Source organism: Anolis sagrei, chromosome 3 (assembly GCF_037176765.1).
Source record: "Anolis sagrei isolate rAnoSag1 chromosome 3, rAnoSag1.mat, whole genome shotgun sequence".
Taxonomy (NCBI): Eukaryota; Metazoa; Chordata; class Lepidosauria; order Squamata; family Dactyloidae; genus Anolis; species Anolis sagrei.
In genome coordinates this window covers 233,947,506-233,965,120 of record NC_090023.1, presented here as the reverse complement: position 1 = coordinate 233,965,120, position 17,615 = coordinate 233,947,506, and the positions used below count along the sequence as shown (strand labels likewise).

The 17,615-nt window shown below is 40.9% G+C and overlaps 1 protein-coding gene across 2 annotated transcripts in view; it reads left to right on the top strand.

The window, feature by feature from the left end:
• Positions 1 to 2,083: 2,083 nt before the first annotated feature.
• AP1S3 (adaptor related protein complex 1 subunit sigma 3) overlaps positions 2,084 to 17,615 on the top strand; it is a 30,130-nt gene continuing 14,598 nt past the window's right edge. Inside the window, exons 1-3 of one of the 2 annotated variants that reach the window (XM_067465960.1) lie at positions 2,084 to 2,229; positions 15,628 to 15,806; positions 17,212 to 17,320. In XM_067465960.1, the coding sequence (XP_067322061.1) occupies positions 2,227 to 2,229; positions 15,628 to 15,806; positions 17,212 to 17,320 (291 nt within the window). In that variant the 5' untranslated portion in view covers positions 2,084 to 2,226. The remainder of the gene's footprint in view (positions 2,230 to 15,627; positions 15,807 to 17,211; positions 17,321 to 17,615) is intronic. The other variant, XM_060766782.2, reaches the window with a different exon arrangement.

Here is a 17,615-nt window from a genome sequence, read left to right as displayed (position 1 = left end):
AAATGGCTTTGAAATGACATCATTTCCCTGAGCGAGCTTGAAATACTCTGTTGGTTTGCATTCTTTAAAACTGATTGTTAATGCTAAGTCACTTGTGTAATGCAGAACCATCACTACCTGCATTTACTCGAATCTAATGCTCCAGTTTTGTGGTGTGCATTACCAAGAGAGAGAGAGAGAAGCAGTGCCCTTCTGCCTGGCGGAAGACAATACCACTTCTCCTTCCTTCTTTAGAAAAGGAACACAGTTTCTCCTTTGTCTCCCAGCTGGGGGATGAAGGAGAAAATGGCATAGTTCTTGACTATGAATTATATGTAAATTTGATGAGTATAACTTGGGGACCACAACACATAAATTCATGACGTGCAGGGCTGACAATCAGGAAGTAGTTATTAGCAGGTTAGTATCCCATCTGGTAACTAAAGGTTAGACTTCTGAAGTGTGCTTTTTATTGGGCTAACTCACTCCATACCATGTTTGGAAACTCCAATTGGTTCAAAACATGGCAGCCAACTAGTTACAGGAACATCTAGGAATGAGCATAATACACCCACACTACAATCACTCCACTGCTTGCCAATTAGTTTCTGGGAAAAATATAAGGTGTTCATTATCATCTTTATCACCCATGGGTTAAACCGCTGAGCTGCTGAGCTTGTTGACCGAAAGGTCGCAGGTTTGAATTCTGGTAGCGGCATGAGCTTCTGCTGTCAGCCCCAGCTTCTGCCAACCTAGCAGTTCGAAAACATGCAAATGTGAGTAGATCAAGAGCTACTGCTCTGGTGGGAAGGTAACAGTGCTCCATGTAGTCATGCCACCACATGACCTTGGAGGTGTCTATGGACAACATCAGCTGTTCGGCTTAGAAATAGAGATGAGCACAAACTCCCAGAGTCAGACAGGACTGGACTTACTGTCAGGGGAAAACCTTTACCCTATCACCTTTAAAGTCCTACATGATTTGGATCCAGGTTACTTAGAGGATCACCTTCTCCCGCACAATCCACTCTTTAGGACACTTAGGCCCTCTGGGAACATTTACTTGAACAAGCCAGAACAAGAAGACCTTTTCATTAGCTGTCCCAAGACTGTGGAATGACCTGTTGGAAAAGCTAAACAATCTTTCAGGATTTAAGACCCGACTGAAGGAACATCCATCTCACCTGGAAAGACTTCCCAGTCAACTTTGACCCATAACACTTGGACTTGCATTCTATTACCTTGTGTGTTGATCTTTGCACCCTATGTTTGATGTATGCTTTTTTATAGTGGTGCATCTTAATGCATAGGCAGGTAACAAATACAAGTTATCATCATCATCATCTAAATAATTAATGAAAGTTTTGATTTTTGTTAACTCAGCTCCATTATTTCATCCTAAAACACCTCCCCTGCTTTTAGCTGTACCTAATTTCTCTAACGCTGTTTCCAAATTGCTTAGGTAAACAATGAGCTAGGCTAACAGCTGGCAGCTCACACCAACCCGGGGCTTCGAACTTACAACCTTTTGGTTGATAGATCTTATAATTGCTGACGATTGACTAGCTGTGCTAAACCTCCGCCCCAAGTGGAATCTCCTTTCCTGTAATTTGAACCCATTGCTCCTAGTCCTAGTTTCAAGGGCAACAGAAAACAAGTCTGCACCCTCTTCCTTATGACACCCTTTCACATATTTATACATGTCTCATGTCTCCTTTTAACCTCCTCTTCTGCAAGGTAAACATGCCCAGTTTTTTAAGACGCACCTACACCAGACATGGGGAAACTTTGGCCCTCCAGGTGTTAGGAATTGTGGGATTTGTAGTCCAAAACACCTGGAGGGCCCAAGTTTCCCCATACCTGATCTAGAATTGATGCAATCATGTCTCAATGCGATGGAATCCAGGGAGTTGTGGTTTTGCCTCCTGCCAAAGAGTGAGTGTGCTGGTGCCTCACCAAACCCTCGCCTTGAGCCAAGGCAGTCCAAGTGGCGTCACACTACTACCGCGTGGAGATGCTGGAGGCAGAGCCTGACCTCCCAGTCAGTCGCACACCTGACCTCTGGAGAGAGAGACATCACGCCCACGCCGGGGGAGGAGGAGGAGGAGGAGGAGTGGGAGGAGTTGATAACTTTCAGTGTGAGGGCATGATGGGAAGGGCAGGTAGCCAGGTGGGCGGGCAGGAGCTCACCTGTGGCAGGAGGCGAGGGAGGGGGCCAGACACCGGGTCTCCCCGGGACCAGCAGCCATGGTAAGTCTTACTCTTGGGGTTCTTGAAGGAAGAAAGGCGGGGGGAGAGAGAGGAAAGCGCCCTGGAGGGAGGAAGGGAGGGACTACCTGCCGGATCCAGGTGAGGCAGCAAGGTGCAGCCAGAGCGGACTTGGGGAGGAAGGGTTGTATTAATGCACTTTGACAACAGTTTGACCGCCATGGCTCAGTGCTAGGGAGTTTCCAGAGTTGTAGAAAGTCCAGACCAGGCATGGGTCAACTTGGGCCCTCCAGGTGTTTTGGACTTCAACTCTCACTATTCCTAACAGCCAGTAGGCTGTTAGGAATGGTGGGAGTTGAAGTCCAAAACACCTGAAGGGCCCAAGTTGTCCCAAGCATGGACTAAACTGTATCCAAAGGCAAAATGCAACAAATTTCTTAGAATTCTTTGTCTCACATATATATATAAAACCAAAACAACCCAAACTCTGCACAATAGACAGCTGAAACTTGGAGGCATTGTTTAGAACTGCTCCAGTGACAATACTATAGAATGCCCTATTAGTAGATTGATTCTGTAAGTAGAGTTTCCATCTTCTGTTTGGCAAAATGCCCACTTTGTGATTTGTTTGTGTGTGAACTCTGCAACAAAATAGGATTTCAGGGTATTAAAATATCTTGGGGGGGGGGGGGGGGGAGTGAACACAACTGCAAACCAGGATTTTGAACATTCGAAGATATTGGTCCTTGAAATCTTGGATGTGATGCCAGGCTGGGAAATGGAATTGCTAAGATGATAATTAGTTTGACAAGCTTTATGTACATTCTATTCATTTTGTAAATGAGCTTCGGTCCTACTGGCTGTTAGGAATTGTGGAAGTCCAAAATACCTGGAGTTGGCTCATGCCTGGTCTACACTTTCAAATTAAGGCAGTCTGACGCCGTGTGCCTGGTGCTGCCTGTTGCCGATGCGCTGCCAAGAAGGAGGAACCAATGAGAGAGACCTCAGGCCTGACAAACAGAGATAGATCACCAAGGGTTTTGTGTAGTTTCTTACCTTCCAAGGGATTAATGAGCCCCAGGATAAGAGTCGGAGTAAAGGGCAGGTTGGGTAAAGCGAGGGCTTCATCGAAAGACGCTTGGCTTTAAGCTTCCTTTCCTTTTGGAAAGAAGTACCCTTTATTTATCATATTATCAGGAGAAAACCAAGGACACAGTTGTAAAGTATTTGGAAACACAAAGTTTTAAAAAAACTTGGCATTTTATTAAATGTCCTTTGACCAGTAGCTGGTCACTTGGAGTGCCTCTGATGTTGCTATAAGGAGGTCCTCCATTGTGCATGCGGCAGGGCTCAGACTGCATTGTAATTGGCAGTTTGTAGTTTGCTCCTCTTCACACTAGTATGTCATGGACTCCACTTTGTGGCCCCATTTCTTAAAGTTGGCTCTGCATCTTATGGTGCCAAACCGCAGCCTGTTCAGCGCCTTCCAAATCGCCCAGTTTTCTGTGTGCGCAAGGGAGAGTTTCTCATTCAGTATCAGTCATGGATTGAGGTTCTGGGTTTTAGCCTGCCACTTTTGGACTCTCGCTTGCTGAGGTGTTCCTGTGAGTATCTCTGTAGATCTTAGAAAACTATTTCTTCATTTAAGGGGTTGCCGTGCTGGCTAATATCCAAACGGGATGGTTTGGAGAATACAATTTAAATGCAAATTTCCTGCTTCTTGGCAAGGAGTTGGACTGGATGGCTTATGAGGTCTCTTCCAACTCTATGATTCTATGCCATTGCCTTGGTCCTTTCATTATTGGCTTCTACTTCCCAACGGATTTCAGGTGGTGCAATACCGGCTAAACAGTTTAATTTCTCCAGTGGAGTATGGCGTAGACATCCTGTGATAATGCGACATGTCTCATTAAGAGCCACATTCACTGTTTTAGTGTAGGGAGATGTATTCCACACTGGGCATGTGTATTCAGCAGCAGAGTAGCCAAGTGCAAGGGCCAATTTTTCACTGTATCTGGTTGTGATCCCCAGGTTGTGCCAGTCAGCTTTCGTATGATATTGTTTCTAGAATTACCCTAAAGACACCAGATTCCCACCTGATCTTGGAAGCTGAGCAAGGTCTACCCTGGGAGACCACCACTGAATAGCAGCATTTCCAAGGCAGGAACTGCAAATCCACCTGAGTATTTCTTGCCTAGAGCCCCATGTACACTGACTATTTAATGCAGTTCCTAAGGTGTTGCTATAAGGAGGTCCTCCATTGTGCATGTTGTGTATAATGAGACTTGAACGTCCACAGATTTTGGCGCACCCGCACATAGTATTTAAGTGCTTTGAAACAAGGTGTAAGCCAGGAGAAATCAGGAAATGGAGAACCTTGTGACAGGCAGAGATTGCACTGGGGCTGTGTCCCTTTCCCACAACGGGCAGCAATATCCGTAAGCTGCACCTTATGACTTCCCATTTTTGTTCCTGGTGTGAAGAATGTGAGGAACAAGGAAGAAGGTAGCTGCCATAAAACAGGATTTCCTCCCTTCTTATCTCAAGCTACAACCTGGAGAGAGTCTCTCTTTTATTTCCACTCCCTCTTGTGTTGCTCCTGGGGCAGTAGAAAGGGCCAGAGGGAGAAGTAGGAATTTCCTGCACTAGAGCTTCACTAATGTCTGGCCAGAGTCAGTGTTGTATGTAATAGAGAGACTGAGGAGTGAATGGAACCAATGTATCTGTCCCAACAGTGTGGAAATGTTCAAGGCTGTATAAATGGAAAAACACACATATTGAGCAACACATGAGGACGCAGAATGATCAGAGATCCTGTCTGCATTGTTGAACACAAATCAAGCTCTATTTTGGACTTCATTTAATAGATTTCTTATTGGTAGATGCAAGGGCAGTAAATGATGCAGGTGGATTTTGACCTCTTGAGTTGCGTGTTTGTTGTTGTAGACTTTTCATTGCCATTCCTTGTTCCCCTGACTTTGCTTTTCTACAGTTTAAATAGTATGTGCAATCAGTGGTGTTGCTGATTAGTGTTATCTAAAACAATTTGGGAAAGAGCTTTGTGATGTTTGCCAAGAGCTCATTGCTTACATTTCATGAATTCTACTTCTCTTTCTTGAGGATGAAGTTTAGAAATGTGCCTTTTATGGATGTCAGAGCCAAGATCTTGAGGGCAGGGGGACTAATGGAAGAATTATAGAATTGAGGGCTATTTAGTGTTACCCCATACAATGTAAGAATACAGTACAACACCCTGATCTGTGGAACCAATATCTGTGGTTTCACTTAACAACATTTTCACTTCTGTATGGACTGGTACAGGAGGAGGTGACATCATGAGTTGCTGCACTGCAGAGCTTGTCCTAGGCCCTTTCTACACTGCCATATAAAATCTGAATTTTATATGTCAAAGGCTTTCATGGCCGGAATCACTCACAGCAAGACAAAATCCAGATTATCGGCTCTGAACTGGATTATATGGCAGTGCAGTCATATAATTCAGTTCAAAGCAGATAATGTGGATTATCTGCTTTGATAATCTGGATTATATGGCAGTGTAGAAAGGGCCCTACTCCTAAATTGAGTGATGTGGCCATTTGAGGCAGAAGATGATGGGGAATGGAGGGCAGAGATCATGCAACTTTCTCTGTTTCTTTAAGTCAGTGATATTCAAAGTGGTGGTCCTTGGACCAATACTAGTCTCTGAACCATTGAGTGACAGTCCCTGGCAAGTTTCCAGAAGAGAAAGGAACAATTGAAGTCAATGCCAGTCTTTTGCATTTTGTAAAAAAAGTAATTGCCAATCTCGCACATGAGACCGATTTAAACCACTATTCTAAGTGACCCTGCTGCCATTAGGTGCCATGGAACATATTGATCTATTACTTGTGTTGAGGGTCAACTGCCCAGTTTGGTCAATGAAAGCTTTGCCTTCCAAGTCAAATGCACTGTAATTCAGGGCAAGACAGCAACCTTAGGGCTCTTCCACACAGCCCTATATTCCAGAATATCAAGGCAGAAAATCCCACATTATCTGCTTTGAACTGGGTTATCAGAGTCCACACTCAGGTAATGTGGGATTTTCAGCCTTGATATTCTGGGATATAGGGCTGTGTAGAAGGGCCCTTAGAGAAGAGATTTGGCATGTCATAAAATGACACTTTACTTTACCGTAATTGCATTTATGCTGCTATGGATGGCAGATTCTTAGCAGCTTCTTATTCACAAGGGAATTGCTTCCTTGATCTGAAAATGAAAGTGAGTGGGAAGTTAAGCATGTCCTTTGCTTTAACTATGATTTTCAAGAATGTCTATATTTCTCATTTGCTATGTTCACACTAAAATTTTAAGATTTAGATCTGGAGACATAAACCTGGAATACCATTATAAACCCAATGGAATGTACCCTATATACTAGAAATCTTAATAAAAAAAACCAATCTCAAAATTGACAGAGACTCACTGCTTGGCCTGCATTCAGTAGAATCTGGTGACTTCCATATCAGTGAAAGGGCAAATCAGCTCCAGGTTTTGTTTGGGTTAAAGGAACTATCCAGGGTGTAGCACTCTGTTCCTCAAAAGGGTTCAGACTAAGACTAGGGGCCCTTCCACACAGCCCTATATCCCAGAATATCAAGGCAGAAAATCCCACATGATCTGCTTTGAACTGGGTTATCTGAGTCCACACTCAGATAATGTGGGATTTTCAGCCTTGATATTCTGACATATAGAGCTGTGTGGAAGGGCGCATAATTTGCCACCTTGGTGTATTCCAAGCAGATGGGTTCTATACTTAAAATGGAGAAGGCTATTTGAGATATTTCCTTTCCTTTCATTTAATTTGCTCCCATTTGGAAATGGATACTTGGTTTCCATTAACTATCCTGGGTCTTTTGGTGCTACACTGTGTGGCCGGCTTGGATTTACACTAGGACCCTTATACAAATCCAGCTCTCAGTATCAAAAGTGTGTAAGATATGTTGTGTTAGCATTGGCATTTAGGTTCTGTTTATACTGTATACACTTTCATCAGGATTAAGGGTGCAAGACCCCTACAAAAGTGGGGAAATGCCAAATAAAAACTTTTTTAAAACTTGAAACACCTCTCTCATAATCTCTAGGTCCTCCAGAGTGACTATGATGACAGCAAATGATAACAGAGTCACCATGGAGGATCTAGAAATTTCTAGAGAGAGCATATTAATCATATCTGCAAATTTAAACTTGCAAATGTGGAGGACCATTTCTATTTCCTGATGTAACCAAATAGTAAATGTTGTTGCTGCTATTATTATTATAAGTTTAAGATATGGCATAATTTACCTTTGTGTAGTATGATACAATGTTCGAGCCCTCAACACTTTGCAGCATGTAAATATTTGGTTAAAGGGTATACTAGGACTACAATATTGTACTGTACTACAGGTCTACATGCCAATAACTATATTTCATCATATACTAGACATCCCATTAATTTTTAAAGCTTCTTACAGTCTCCTTCTCTTGGTTTGTTTCATTGCCTTTCCCATCTTTCTCGCCTTTACTCAAATGATGCCCTTCCAAACTTTACTCCTTCTTATTATCTAAGCAGTGCTTATCAATCTGCAAATAACACACACTCTGTCAATCATTCAACAGCTTTCGAGCACTGTATACATTGAAATGATTTTGCCCTTTAAAATGACGCAGACCCACGTTATGGCACATCAGTTGTAGTGTTCCTTCATATCTTATATTACATCATGCACATGTCATCTTGCCATTTCCTTCAATCAACAAAATGCCTTGGGCTGACCCAAGTATTAGCAAAGCAAAAAAGTAATAGCTTCTTTTTCTTTTTACCCACATATTCTGGTAATTGGGGATAGAGCAAGCAGCATGTCTTAATATAAAACCCAGTCAGGGAAAGGTGTTCTAATCAGGCTGTCTTCTGAGTCACAGCATAATATTACACAATTGCATAAGTTTTACATATTACAAGCTTGCCATTTGATTATTTAAATAAATTTAGATTGACAAGCAGACAAGATCCTTAGCTGCAGGGTACATGCAATTTTGGCAGAAGAGTGAACAGAATAGGAACGCACAGTGTGCGTAACTATGGCATGTATAAGGACTTCATAACCCTGTTAAATGGAAAACTAGGAAACGTTGACTGGTAGGAGATATGATAATGGTAATTACAGTCTTCCTTCTCTTTATGTGCCTCTCCCTGCAATCTTGATTATCTGATCCCATTCCTCATATATGTGAAACAGCTCATTATCTCAGTTCAAGATGTGAATCTTAGATAAAAAGAACTCACAATAAATTGAAATCTGTGCCTTGCTTTTTGGGGTTTTTTTTTTGTTCTTTTTTGTTCATCTCCCTTGCATGCAAGCCTTCCTATCCTTTTGGTCTGTGGAAAGTGCTCTTGCTAATAAAACAGCATTGTTTCTTCCCTACATGCTATGCACTATGTATAAATATTTTATTATTTCCCTTGTGCAGCCATTCGTTTTTTGAGAATGGCTAAGTGACACTAGTTAAGATAGTAAAAAAGTGGGGAGAAAGATATTGCCTTGCTTACAGAGAATGGCGAAATTTAGTGCAGATTAAAGCCCTCGAAGGTCATTTTTTAAAGCTATAAATCCCAGAATCCCTCATTGAGAATGGTGTCCATGTTGGTTGGGGGATTCAGGGAATCACAGTTAAAGGGGGAACATTATCTAGTATGCATAGATATTTTGGGTCCAGATTTAGGTGTGTTGCAACAGGTCTTGTTGGAAGCAGATTTCCTGACTCTTTCTTATTCTGGCATCCCTTCCATCCCCCTGGTGATGTTAAACAGAGGGTCAGAGGACCTTGCTTAATGGGGTAAATTGTAGTGTGGAGTGAATTTTAGTGTGGATCACCTCAAACCAGATAGAGAGAATTTACACAGGGAGAACCTACCATTTGGGAAGGGAATCAATGAATTGTTAGAGTTCTTCGGTGGTTAAATATCTTGATTTAAGGAGCAAAGAAACCTATGGCTTGGAGAACAAAACTCAGTTTTATTGTAGGAACTCCATTCTAAGTCAGGAAAGTTCCTCAGGATGTTCATGTAACCCAGTTACATCTTGGAAGATTGAGAGAGGACTAATGGAAAGAATAAAAGTTGAAGAAGCATCCCTAAGAGTATCAGTTTGTATCACAGGCAGCTCAGGATAAGTAAACATAGAGGGAGGATATTTCAGGTCATTCAAACTACCCAATCCTATTACTATTGCCCACTCTGAGGCATTGTTCAATCTTCAGTGGTAAGCATTCTTGCATTTCCAACTTGACTGTACACATTTCATATTCCAGATTTATTGTACCTGAGAATTATAGAGTTGAAGAGCCAGGTAATTCAACTATCTCCCCATCAATAAAGACAACAGGAGAGTGATTTTTTAAACCTGTGTACTATCACCATAGTTAAATATGTTGAGCCACCACATTTTAAATCATTATATGTGTACAGTACTATGTTACTTCTCACAGTGCTTATATACCTGTCATTCCCTAGACACTTTGTGATGTTTTTGTGCCAACTTGATTCTACTTTCTTCCACTCATTAACTTTCTAAACCAGGGATTCTCAAACTTTTTCAACCGTGGAGCCCTTTTTAAAGGAAATTTTTCTTGTGGAGCCCCAAGAAAGGTATTTGTGTGTGTCTGTCCGTCCATCCATCCATCCATCCATCCATCCATCTATCTATCTATCTATCTATCTATCTATCTATCTATCTATCCATCTATCTCAGGCATGGACAAACTTTTGGACACAGGGATCGCATTTTAAAATTTGACAAGACAGGAAAGGGTCTATATGGCGAGGAAGGGAAGGAGGGAAAGAAGGAAGGAAGGGGTCACCAGCCTCAGTATGCTCCAGCTCCCAATGGCGAGCCCCAATGGCAAAAGCCTGGCTAAGCACCCAGTGCATTGCTGAGACATGCAGTGGTGGTGGAGGGGGAGATCGGAGTGCCCCTCTGCCATCTCAGGTACCCATTAGCAGCACCAAGCAGGTAAGCAAGGGAAAGGGAGGCTTGCCCACCAGTCCGATCTCTCTCTGAATATCTCTGACAAATCCCCAGTCAAAACCCATCCTGCTCAATTTCCTGTTACTGGAGCCAAAGTTCTTCAGCTATCTTTCTCATTCCAGATGGTCCTTTATGTCTGCATCTGCACCAGTTTTGTTTGCCTCCCCACTCTCTCTTCCAACTCTGGAACAGGGAAGCCAGGAGGAAAGAGCCACAGACTTCAGACTGAGGCTAGCAAACTTGCCAACCTCATGCAGTTTCCAACTGGTCCCTCGACTAGTTCACGTACGTGATTCTAATACACCACCAAATTTAATTGCACCTTAACTTTGGCAACATAATCTAGCCAAAAGAAAATAGTAAGCAGAGTAAATTTTTTTTCACCACTGTTTGTCTTGGACCCAAGCACCATGAGGTTTATCTTAGTTTCTAGAATGTATCTGCCTTGCAAAATTATAGTTCATTGCTATAGTTCATTTCTATGGAATCATTAAATTTGTGGCTTTGTGAGGTGCCTTCCTCTAACTACATCACAAGAGATTTCTGATAGAGAATGGCTACTGTAGATGAATGAGTAATCGCACAATGTACATGAGCTCAAATTAACTGGTGTGAATGTTACTTAATGAATCTGCCTGTTATCTCCCTTTTAATTATGTCACTGTGATACATGCAAGGAGGGAGAACAGAAAAGTACATTCGGTTCTCTTGTTTGCAGCTTTTGAACCTTTTCTTTTGCACCATGTATTGATTGCTGTTGGCAGAGGAGTATTGTCAACGGTGCAGGGTGTCATTGAAACTGGAAAGGGCTGAAATGAGTCATTTTCTTAAATCAACAACACACCTTTTGTATGGGCCCTGGAAAGCAAATTGAATGAATATATATATATATATATATATAAGACTGTTGCTGTTGCTTTCTTTTAATTGCATTAGATCAGGATGGGCGAAGTGCAAATTGCAGATTGTGTAATCCCTGGGGCCATTTTAATGTCTCCTATTTTTAAAAAATGCCAATATTTTTCGATTTGACTTCTTTTGCTCTGAATATTTTTAATGCAATGAAGGATACTTCTATCATGCTTAAAAGCCCCCGCCTTCAGGGATCAAAACATTTTTTTGTAAATTTTCCAAAAGATTTTTGTCTCAAAAAGAAAGTTCCAAAACAATATGAGATCTTCCCTGTGTTCCCTAAAAAGGGGTGCAATGGGGGGCATGACCAAGATTTTCTGGTAAGGCTGATGTGTCCCTGTATTCACTGCTAAGTGCCAAATGAGCTGGAATACAATGAAGAGGGATTATGATACAGAAATTAAAACTGAGATTAAATTAAAATAAGGCTTTCTCTCTTTCGGTTGAAAAGCATACTTAAAATGGAGAGTTGCCATCCAAAACAGTAATATTTCTAAACTTTAATTTTGGTAATTCTGAATGGAAACTTCTGGGAATGAGTTTTGCTTTCCCCCCATCCTCTCCAGTTATTTCTCTTGTTCTGATGCTACATCTTCTCCTTTAGGAAACTTGGAATGTGATACTACTGCAGCAATAAATACTTTGACAGTATGACTAAGCTTACACTGTTTACATTTACTTGGTTTATTACTTCTGACTCTGTTGTGTACCTCTTATTTGCATATCTGCAGAGTAACTGGCAGGGCAACCAGATGAGATTACACAAAAGGGCCTTTCTGCCCTTTTGCCACTGCTCAGATTCTTTAAAAAAGATCCACTGATCCCTGCTTCTACCCTAAACCAGGATTGGTGTGCCAGATATTGTGAGACTGTGACTTTCAACAGCCTTAGCCCACCAGTGGCAAGAAATGATGCGTACTGTAGTTCAACAACTAGACTATCCAGTTTAGGATCATCCATGCCTTTAATGTTTCCTGAAGCCCAAGGATGGTCCCTGGTGATGCATTATGCATTAAGTGTCATTGGGATTAAGCATTCAGTGTCATTGTGTGATCATGTTCTCTTAGCCTAACCTCCAAAGCTTGGAAAATACGCTTTTTAAGACTACAATTCACAGACTCTCCTAGCCAACATGGCAAGTGGCATTACTGGCTCAAGAATTCAGAGTTGTAGTTGAAAAAAGTAGTATTTTCATGTTCTGCAATTGCCACATATTCCACCCTGAGTTTTTGGCAGAAAAAATGACATGAAAAGAAATTAACAAATGCCAGGAGTACTCAGCCCTACACAATGCATTTTCTAGATGAGAGGTGATGCAAGATATATTGGTGTTAATGACAGCAAAATAATAATCTCCATGATTTAAGCATATCGTAAGTGAAATTATTGACAATCTACTACTCTTACCCCAAACCTTGGACTTTTGGTGCTCTACCTGGCTGATAGTAGATTAATTTCTGTTCCGAACTACTAGGTTGTTGACAATGTTTGCAGTGTTGGTTCGGGTCTCACGAAATGGATGTCCTAATAGTCACTGATCTGCAATGTGCTATATTTTTATTGCACATTTGGCATGAATATGAAGGATCATTGTAGGGTCTTGTGCACCAACTGGTGCCAGATATTGGAGGAGTGAAGGCGAAAGTTTTTTAAAGGTCTTTCTTTATGATTCATACCAGAAACAGCCAAATGCAACTCAACATTATCAAACCTGAATAGTGAGCAGAGCCACTGTTTCTTTCAGTGAACAGAAAGATAACAAAATGCATTTGGTTGAGGTCACTATGTTGGATTTATAAACCAAATATAGGTGTATATATTTTGTATCTGATTTAAGCCTTGAATGTTAGACTATTCTTGTTTAATTTGACCATAGTTGCTTTGTCATGGGCTTTGTGTGTGTGTGTATTGTAATAACATCCAAAGGTAATCAAAACATAATTCCTTCTACTATGGGTTTTGGTTTGGTAGTTTATCTGTTTGTTTAAAGGGATAGTAAGAACTCATTGTGTTGTCCCAGCAGCAGCTGACCACAACTTTCATATAAACCCTATCATCAATGGAATTAAAATGTCCACAAAGGATACCACTGGATTTATATTTAATGCATCTTTCATGCTGACATGATTTCAATTTCTTTGTTCTTCCTGTTTTGCAGCATTTCTTTCCCCCTGTATTGAGAATCATTCCAGCTGGGCAGCAACGAATGCCTTGAGTGATTACAATGTTAGGATGGGACTTGAAAGATACCGGCTCAAGTCTCGTTTGTACCATGAAACTCCCTGGCTAACCCCAGAGTGTCCTATCTCACAGATGATTGCAAGGATAGACCAAGGAACAAGAGGGCATCCTTTAGGGAAAGTCCTCAGCACAGAAGAAGCAGACTATAAATACAACTAATGCAAAATAATGAATAAAATAAATATAAATGTGAGGATCTTATAATGGAGGCATGTAAGCAGGGAATGTATAACCATTGCCCATGATTAAAGAAATAAGGCAGACCCGCAGGCAGGTCCCCAGGATCATCTAATCCTACCTCCACCATCACCACTATGACTAGGGAGGAGATAATTAAAAAAAACTTTATTTATAGAATGCCCTCTCTGAGTGGACTCAGAGATGGGGAATGTCTGATTCTGTTTTAGATTTACAACAGTTTAGCATGTCTTCTTATGCTTAGTGTAGGTTCTAAAGATCCCAAAGGCATAGGTCAGCTCTGGTTAGTACTTGAATGGGAGACCACCAATAAATAACAGATGCTGTAAGTTATATTACAGAGTAAGGAACTTGAAAAACCATCTCTGAGTATTCCTTGCCTAACAAAACACTTACAAAATGAATGGGGTTAACAAAAGTCAATAAGTGACATGAAGACACACACACACGTTTAGTGCAAACAAGCCAGCTTAATTATCAACGGTTTGAACTTGCTTCATTCCCACTAATCATCTTTCAAATTAACCATGGTATATTTAAGCGCTTCCCCTTCTTGTCTTCCTTCAGTGCAGTGAGAAGACAGGATTCCAAGGATTTTGTTCCTGGTTTTGATTAACCACAGAATTTATCTGTGGTTAATCAAAACCAGGAACAAAATCCTTGGAATCCTGTCTTCTCACTGCACTGAAGGAAGAGAAGAAAGGGAAGAGCTCCCAAAATATGATCAAGCCTTACATGGGAGTAGAGCATCACCCTGTTATCGAGAAATCTGACCCTCCCACAGTATGACTTTTATAAAATATATGAATGTAATTGGAAAATATAATCAGTCACACAGTCATTTTGAATTGCCCTAAATAGTCACCTTCCATGAATTCCTTGGAATGTTGCTTCACCACACCTGGGACTCCAGGGAACAATGCCCCACATCACCATAATCCCTAACAATGCCTCCACACACTTAACAGTGGAGCAAATCAGAGGTCACAGAAGATGCCCAATGCTCTCTTTTGTCCTCTTCCTGGGAACTATTCAGGCTGATAAACATCCATTGTTTCACCAGCACAAAGCATTGTCCTCACCCAGGCTGGGAAAACTCCCATTATTAGCACCCGTTTTCTCAAATTCTTTCCTTCACACACCCCATGAGAGGTGGAACCAGCAACAGCCAGAAAACCTCAAACTGAGCAATGACAATTTATTGCATTTCATGCCTCGCCTCTGACTGGCTCAGAGGCAGAAGCAGACTCACACCTCCTCCAACAAGGCTGCATATCCGAGCCAGCACCTTCCAGGGCCTATGGGAAACCAGCCTGACCATTTGTTCTGTACTGCTTCTTCTTTCTGACAAATGTACTATATATAATCCCATGTATTCACAATTAGGGTATGTCAGTACTTTCATTAGCTCTGCTGAAATCCTTTCTGTTCAAGAAGAGCAATAGACCCCTGCTTTGGCCTTCAGCCCCATGTGTCCTGGTTTGACCTTCTGGCTGCTTTGCACTCCAGGCTTCCAAACCCTGTGATTAAGGGAAGCTGAAATCACACAACAACCCCAACATATCTGTAAAGGAAACTGGTACTGTTCCATTATCTGGGTGGAGGCCACCAGAGGCAATAGAGAGAGAAAGATTGTCCCATTTATGGTTGTGGAGTTGAACCTTAGGTGATGTTCTTACCATGCTTTGAAGATAAGCAGCTTCCTTAGAGTTATTTTGAGATTTTTTCCCCATTCTTTTTTTCCATTTTTATTGTTTTGACTTGTAGGGGATGCAAAGGGTTTTGAAACCTGGTGGAAATGCTTCCTTGGGGTCATTGTTTAGCCTCTGATGGGACTGAGGGGGTTACAAAAACAGCCCGGGGAGTCCTATGCAGTCCACAAATTACACTTTGCTTTCCCAGCCTTACATTGACCTAGAGAGAGCTAGCCAACAAGGAATTTATTTGGTTAGAAGCAGACTTTAGCGATTAGAGTTTTTTAAAAAGAAAGGTAGCTGTCTCTACCTTTGCCTCCATATTATTGGGTTGTTTTGTTTTACTCTAGATACGCTTTTTGCTGCTCTTCAGCCGACAAGGGAAATTAAGACTTCAGAAGTGGTTTATTACGCTGCCTGAAAAAGAGAGAAAGAAGATCACTCGTGAAATTGTACAGATTGTTCTGGCTCGCAATCAGAAAATGTGCAGCTTTGTTGACTGGAAAGACCTTAAGCTTGTTTACAAAAGGTGTGAGTAATTTTCATAAATTATCTTTTTACAGGAATCTTCTCTTTTTCAATGAAATTTTAGAGGAGTGGCATAAAGTGCAAAATCATTTATTTAGTTTTGGAGGAACTTGTCATTAGTAGGAAGCAGCTTGATTATAAATCAAGACTAGCTTGTCTGCTTTGCTTGGATAAACTGGCAAACCAAATGAATGCCAGTTACATTCAGAAAACGCCTGTATTATTTATCACAGAATGGAAAACGCATCAGGAACTGCAGCAATTTGATGAAGGAAGCCTGGGTTCTCTGAAACCTACTAATTTAATGTATATAACTTAATGTATATAATGTTTTCCATAAGAAACATGAAATGTGTATGCAGACATTTCATTAAAATGAGTTAATTGAAATACATGTAATGAAGAGTGATCATGGGGTGCATGTCTTTTCAAATGCATGCAGATTCATTAAGAATTAGAATTGTAGTGATTTTCATGGGGTGTCAAGAGACACTAGGATTTCTTTAGATTGTTTTGATTTGTTTTTCATATTCTGGTTATCTACTTAATTGAAAAAAATGAAAAGGCCATGAGATGAAAAATAACTCTGATTGGATATTCAAGATAACACTAACCTCTATCTTTGAGCCACTAGTTCTGTTCTCCCTCCCGGCTGCCATGTCTTCACTCTGTTTACATGGAGTCTGAACAGAACAAGCTACACATTGCATTAAATATGACAGAATGAATCTCCCAGTGATGTGCCTGCAAAACCAGTCTGTATATTCTGTTGCAGGAGAGAAACAAAACTAGTTGTGTTATTTATGGGAAAACGTACTTCCAAAAAGACGCCAGGTCTATGTAATCCAAAATGGTCCACGCCACCAGTGTGGCCATGGAAATGTGGCCCAATACATCTGAAGAGAATTTGATCTAAACAAGATCAGCTCTTCAGGGCTTTCATCAGTAATCTTTCCAAGCCTTATTGAGAGATGCCAGGGAACCTTGAACCCAGGATCCTTTGTGTGCTAAGTTTGCATTTTGTCTTAACACAAAGTTATAGTTCAGCACAGTTTTAGTTAGGCATAGCTATGAGATGACACTGTGTTGCAAGACATAAGCACTTACTTTTGATTCCATTATCATTATTTATTATTGTATTAAATTATAAACTCTGGCCAACTCTGTCTATCTGAAATCATTCCTGTCTCATTTTTTAAATTAGTACTGATAAAGGAGTCAGGAGGATTTCCATGGAAGCCTTAATTAATCAAGTGCTCTTCTCTGTGCTTTTCAGACTGATGCACTCATGATATATAAATCAATGGGGGGAAATGGTTCTTCCAAGATAACCAATCAAATAATCAAGTGCTAAGCAACATTAATATAATCCAGATGGTCTCATATTTTTCACATCTGTATTTTAGGTACGCTAGTTTATATTTCTGCTGTGCAATAGAAAATGAAGATAATGAACTTTTGGCACTAGAGGCTGTCCATCGTTATGTAGAACTATTGGACAGATATTTCGGAAATGTAAGTGTCTCCTATCTCACCCCATCCCATTTTCTTTTTAATCTTCTTGATTTCTTCTGCCTCCAGCATTGACATGAGATACATTGAGAAGGGGTTTTCTTTAAGACAGCACAGAATTTTTCAGTCTATGGTTTGCAGACCCCCAGGAGACTGACATACCCTCAAAGGGGATACATAAGGGCTTGCAATAATATTATGAGTAATTACAGTTATTATTATTTATTTTATTAAGTTAAAACATTTATATTCCACCCTTCTCACCCCGAAGAAGACTCAGGGCAGAGCACAACATACA